This window comes from Manis pentadactyla, chromosome 10, assembly GCF_030020395.1.
Source record: "Manis pentadactyla isolate mManPen7 chromosome 10, mManPen7.hap1, whole genome shotgun sequence".
Lineage (NCBI taxonomy): Eukaryota > Metazoa > Chordata > Mammalia > Pholidota > Manidae > Manis > Manis pentadactyla.
In genome coordinates this window covers 108082917-108088916 of record NC_080028.1, presented here as the reverse complement: position 1 = coordinate 108088916, position 6000 = coordinate 108082917, and the positions used below count along the sequence as shown (strand labels likewise).

The 6000-nt window shown below is 48.1% G+C and overlaps 1 protein-coding gene across 11 annotated transcripts in view; it reads left to right on the top strand.

Annotated features, from left to right (window-relative positions):
* The first annotated feature begins 939 nt into the window (after positions 1-939).
* Positions 940-6000, top strand: part of LOC130685052 (eukaryotic peptide chain release factor GTP-binding subunit ERF3A-like) — a 28710-nt gene continuing 23649 nt past the window's right edge. For 6 of the 11 annotated variants that reach the window (XM_057508243.1, XM_057508245.1, XM_057508240.1 and 3 more), the window contains exon 1: positions 1065-1693. In XM_057508243.1, the coding sequence (XP_057364226.1) occupies positions 1433-1693 (261 nt within the window). In that variant the 5' untranslated portion in view covers positions 1065-1432. Of the gene's footprint in view, positions 1043-1064; positions 1694-2872; positions 3352-6000 lie in introns of those variants that run through there. The other 5 variants (XR_008999486.1, XR_008999484.1, XR_008999485.1 and 2 more) reach the window with 4 other exon arrangements.

The following is a 6000-nucleotide window of genomic DNA, read 5'->3' as shown; positions in this document are numbered from 1 at the left end:
TTGGACTCCACATGGGTGAATTACAGGAAAACAACAGATGCTCAGGGCAACGTTATTTTCCTACTTCATGCAGTTGGGTCTAAGTATTTATCTTTGTCTTTCGTTCGTGCTTTTCCCACATTTACCTAAATGCACCCAGTCACGGTGAGATGCAGTCAGTGAAGTACTGCGGTTATACTTACAGCAAATCTGGCCATTCAAAAGAAAACCACTTCATTTAATGGTGCATAAAGAAGCTAGACGCACCAAACTCACCCTAATAGTTGGGTACAGCTGGGTACGTCATGGAATATGGCAATCCTGTTTAATTTGCAAAGCCCTGGACCGGGAGGAGGAAGGGATGGAAAAGTTTGGAAGACTCGTCAAACAGACAGTGAATCGTCAGGGGCTTCCAGTTAATAATGCCCTCTGTTGGCGCTGAGCCTGGACCCGAGCGCCTTACGAGCCACATTGTAGGTTAAGTTATAATGTCTTACGGTTTATTGTCTGTTCTACCAAATGAATACATGAAATGAGAGACGCTCTAAGTTGGGCGTCATAATGTAGGACAAAATCTTGCTCGAGGCGGGGAGAAGAAAGGTGGGAAGAGAATGAACGTAGGGAGACTGTGCGACGGAGAACGCTCAGAGGCCGGTGAAAGGGAAGGAAGGGATGTCCAGTGGTTGAAAGCTTTATCCCCCGTAGAACTGCTGTCGGTTTTCCCTCATCCTGTGCCTCACAGGACAGAGTGGACCGCCGGCGACAGCTGAAAGGCTCTGGATCGGAGGCCCCGCACGGACCGGCGCCAAGACCCAACCCTGCGCTGCCCCACCCGGTGACAGGTGGAGCCGCGAGGGCGACCAGGTCCCCGCCTCTTCGCGCTGCCTGCCGGGAGCCGGAGACCCTTCCGGTTGCTCCGGGCCACGGAACTCCGACTCCCATCGGCCCCCGGGAAAACCGCAACGGGGTCACGCGGGCCCTGTCGGAACTCGTAGTTCCGTCTTTGGCCGTGCTTCATAGCCGGAAGCAGGGACGAACGGAGCCGAGAACTACCGAGGCTCAGGTAAGGGTGGCGGCGAAGGAACAATCTGCGCCGGGCGTGGGGTGGCCGGTGAGGCAGTTGGAGGTGCCTGGGTTGGGTGGGAGGATATCGGCTGGTCCACACGAGCAGGGTTGAGCTGCCGCCGCCGCCACCGTTGTCGCGAGTTCGGAGTGGGGACTGGAGCTGCTGCCGCAGGGACTCCGGGGACTCTGTCGCTATCCCCCAGCCCTTCTGCCTCCCACTTCCCGGGGTCAGCGCGGCCTGCTCCTCCCCGGCTTGTTGCCTCCTCCTCCATTTCCCGCCCTCTCTTCATCACACACGCGCCCCCCCACCCCACCCCCGATCGTGGATCCGGGCAGCAGCGGCGGGAGCAGCAGCGACTCAGCGCCCGACTGCTGGGACCAGGCGGACATGGAAGCCCCCGGGTCGGGCCCGTGCGGCGGTGCCGGCGGGCCCTTGGCGGCGGTGGCCGCCGAGGCCCAGCGTGAGCACCTCAGCGCGGCCTTCAGCCGGCAGCTCAACGTCAGTGCCAAACCTTTCGTGCCCAACGTCCACGCCGCCGAGTTCGTGCCGTCCTTCCTGCGTGGCCCGGCCCAGCCGTCGCCACCCCCGGCTGGCGCCGCGCCGGCGCCCACCACCATGGAGCCGACAGTGGCGCGGGAGGCCCTTCGGGTAAAGGGGCCGGGACGCGGGAGCAGCCGAGCGGGAGGCCGGAGCCCACCTTGGTTTGGTGGGGGGACGGGTCTGCGGCTTGCCCCGCAGGGCGGGGAACGCGCGGCCTCGAGGCCCGGCGGCACGTGGGGCGCTGACAGCGGCGCCGGGCGCGGGCAGCCCTGGGTGGGGCGGCCCGGGCGCAGCGGAGGGCCCGGAGGAGCGGTAGCCGCGTGTCGGCGACACGGGAGGGATCTAGAGCCCGTCCCTTCCCCGGGGACCGCAGCTACCCACTAGAACTGAGAACCATATGGGACGGAGAGGGGACCGCGGCCATCAGTGCCACGAGGCCCAGACGTGGGACAGATGGAACCAGGAGGTGGGTGGACGTTGAGCGAGCCAGACCCGAGGAGCTGGGAGGACGAGCGCCCGAGTTTTCCCTTCACCTTATGCCTAGGCGAGAGAGCGTCTCTTGCTCCAACTTCTATTTTTGAAACTGTAATTAACGTTTTGGGTATCTGGCACCGAAGTGTCCTGAAGGAATCCCAAGATGCATTGCAGTCTTGTGATCCGGCAGAAACTGTTGGCCCTCACTTCAGAGATCTTTTAGTCCTCAGCATTGTGTAAGCTTGTGAAGTTCACAGTGTTAAAAGTAAGAGTTCCTCCCGTAATGTGTATAGGAAACTACATTGATTTGTTTTCCCTTTTTCTTAAGTGGGACTTCTCGCCTTAATGACACGTTTAGAATTTTAAACGTGTCAAAATCGGATACCTTATTCAGGCTGCTTGGTATTGTAAGTCACTCTTTATTTTCACGTGTCAGTAATTAGTCTGTTCAGATACTTGGTATTATAGCTTAATAGTTCTCACGTGCCATTCTGACCATAGCTAGTAGAATGTTTTGTGTGGTTTCAAGTCAGGTTTGGTCTTTAAAAAGCTTTCTGTATTTCGGGGCTGCTTAAGTGATAGGATGACAGGCTTTCGGGTACTGATCTTCTGGGAATGTCCAATGAGTGAAGTTAACTATTCTCCCCTGTATAAAAAAGTGCTTATTTTAGGAACTGTCAATATTGGCTTAAAGAGAGAAAGGAATGTACCTTGGTGAGCCAGGGTATTGGAGAACCAGATCACAGATGTTCTTGGCAATTTGTGAGAATAGATTGTTGATTTCTCTTTGAAGTTCCACGTTGTATTTCCTAGGTAAATGGACATCATGAAAGTGCTCTGGGAGTTTAGCTTCTTCAGAAACTTGCTACAGTTTTCTGTGTAGAGGCAGAGAGTTTGGAGAAGTACTTCTGTGAAGTAAGTACATATGTGAGCACAGTTTGAATTTGGTTGTTTGATTTTACTTGATGTTTTGCCTTTGAACAAGAAAGCTTAGCTTTTATTTCTTTGCTTAGATCAAGCCATCTGGCCTACTTAAATAAAGTTCACTTACCAACCCCTAAAAGTGCCCGGTTCCCCATACCTTATCATGCAGATTCCTTTTATCCAGCCATTTTCTTGTTTCTTTTTTGGCCGTCCCTCCTCACTCTGGAGCCACCAGCACCACTCTGGCTAGACTTGGAACTCCATTTCCAGCTTGTCCACCCATCAGCCAGTGAGTCAGGAAGGGACAGCCATCCTCAGAGCAGTGATCTGGAGTAGACATTGTTGGGTGACTAGGCTTTACCTGTTAGGTAGAAGAGCTGTCTTTCCTCTTACTGGTATGTGCCAACTTGCTGGTTTATTCTTAATCCTTTTCTCTGTGACACTGTTAGAAGTGGAGATGTAAAAATATGTAAGGAAGCGGTTATAAGAAAAGTACTTTCTTTGTTACTTGGTGGTCAGTTTTTTTCAGTTTTATCAAACTATTTTGGTGTTACTGACTTTGTCAACTGCTTCTACAAAATGCCAGTTCATATTTTAAAAAGTGCCCTCTTTAGGGTTGTCTATTTGGAAAAGAATGGTTTATAAATTGAGGTCCAGAGAGATGTGGGACTGTTGGATTGCATGTTTGAACCCATACAGGTCCATGAAGTACCACCATCATAGCAGAGAACTATGCCTGGAAGAAGCAGAGAAAAAATTGGAAACTTGTCCTTAGAAATTGACAAAGGGGGAGCCATAAAAGTTGCAAGTTTTTTTATAGTGAGGAAATAGACACAAGGGGAGCATGTTTTCTTTGGTTGTTAAGCCCTTGTTGAAATTTGTGGTAGGGTCCCTGTTTTTAAGCTGGATAGGAGGAAGAGCTCTTGAAGGAGGAAGTCTAGAGGTAGAACACTGAATGACTTCTTAAGTGTTCCTGTCCAGGATGAATATCTGTCGTTTCTCCTGAAAATAGGCTAGTTGGGTTTTTCTGGTGGTTCCTTGAGCAACCAGTCACCATAAAAGTTTTTGCACAGTGTCATCCACCTTAAGTAGAATGCTGCTGGGTGGTTATGCCTGTTTCCAGCCTCCCAAGTAAAAACTTGGGATTCAGTGTTGATCTTAGCTCTCTGAAAAAGTAATACAGGTTTCCAACAGAATGATTAAGTAGAATACAAATTAAGTGTAACCAAGTGTAATTCATTTAAGTTCAATTCTCTGTGGATCCAAGTAAATTGACTACGTGATACTCTTTAAAGTAGAGGTCCTGAAATGAATGAAAATGTGGAGGACAAGGGTTCTGTGTAAGAGAACAAACATTTTCTATGCTAGAATGTACTTATTTTGAGTTTCAATTTGCACACAGTTCATTCTTTTTTATTGTTGAATGAGAAGTAAGTTTAGCGATTTAATTCAGGATTACTTGGTGTCTTGGTCCATTTGGGCTGCTGTGTAGTACCGTACCACAGACTGGGTAGCTTGTAAACAACAAAATTTATCCCTCACAGCTCAGGAGGCTGGAAGACCGCGATCAGGGTGCCAGCCTGGTCAGATGAGGGCCTCCTTCCCTCTCTCAGACCAGATTGCTGGCTTCTTGTTCTCACATGGTGGAAGGGGCAAGGGAGCTCCCTGGGGCCTCTTTTATAAAGGAGCTGTTTTGTGAAATGCATTCGTCATGGCTCTGCCGTTATGACTTACGGCCTCCAGAAAACCTCACCTAAGTCCAATACATGGGGCATTAGAATTTCAACATATGAATTTTTGAGGGGGACACAAAAGTTTTAGAGCATAGAACTTGGACTTGTAGAACATCCAGGCTTCTCTAGTAATGGTGTGGTGTCCTTTCACCATCCCACCCTTAACATCTCTCAGAACTCTGCCAGTAAAAAATGAGTATAGAATAAAACCAGCAGTCCTCAGAGGAGGAACTATCTCCAAAACGTAGCACATTGTATTATGGAATCTGAATTTTAAAGAGGAATGTTCTGTTTCATAGTACTTGGTTTTTGATGGATATCTTTTTATGGGGAAGGGATTTTCTTCTTTTTTTAGTGACAGAGATATAATCACATATCACAGAATTCACCATTAAGTGTATGCTTCAGTGGTTTTTAGTATATGCACAAAGTTAATGCAACCGTCACTAGTACGTGGTGGCTGCTTGTTAATCACTGAGTAGTCTCAAAAGTGACCTCTTCAGGGTCACCAGAGTAGAGTGCAGAATCTTACGTAATTGTTTTGTTCAGAAGGGCTCTTAGACTTTATTATGATTTTAAGTGATACCTGTTGACTGAGAGATAAGTTTAGACAGAAGATAGATGAGGTTCTTGACTGGATTTTCCTTTTCCCATGAGACTGAAATCTCTACAGTAACAAAGTCTTCAGTGGGACAGTAAGTAAAGTAGGCAGAGAAGGTGAGGGGGAAATACTGTTCCAGGAGTGTTATTTCTTTTCCTACCTCGTTTTCTAGCTAGTTATTTCTTATCTTGACTTAACCAATTATTAGATTTGGGCTCTTATTTCATGATTTTACATGCTTGCAATGGCTCCAGCGTGAGGATTTAGGGAGTAAGTGAAGGCATTACATGAACCAGTGCTTTCCTTGTGAGCAGCTATTTGAACTGGTAAGAAATTTTGCTTGAGAATAGACCCTCTTTGGAGCAGCTTTTATTTACTGCAGGTTTTGTACATGGCTTTCTTCTGTCCCTTGTTTTTCACCACCTCTGGAATTGTACTGCAAGAAAAGATAGCGATTAAAATTTCTCAGGGCGAGTTAGGGAAGTAGAGTAGATGACAAATTTTAAGCCTTGTTTTGTTTTTGTTTGCTGGGGAGGAAATGTCTTAGAGTGTTAAAATATTACTGTTTTTCTAGTCGAAGAGAAAGGAATGAAAAGGATTCAATAGTCTTTTGTGGTGAGTTGGCAGTATTAGAATGGAATTTTTTGAGATGTAAGTCTGGTTTCTGCTCAGAATGATGTATA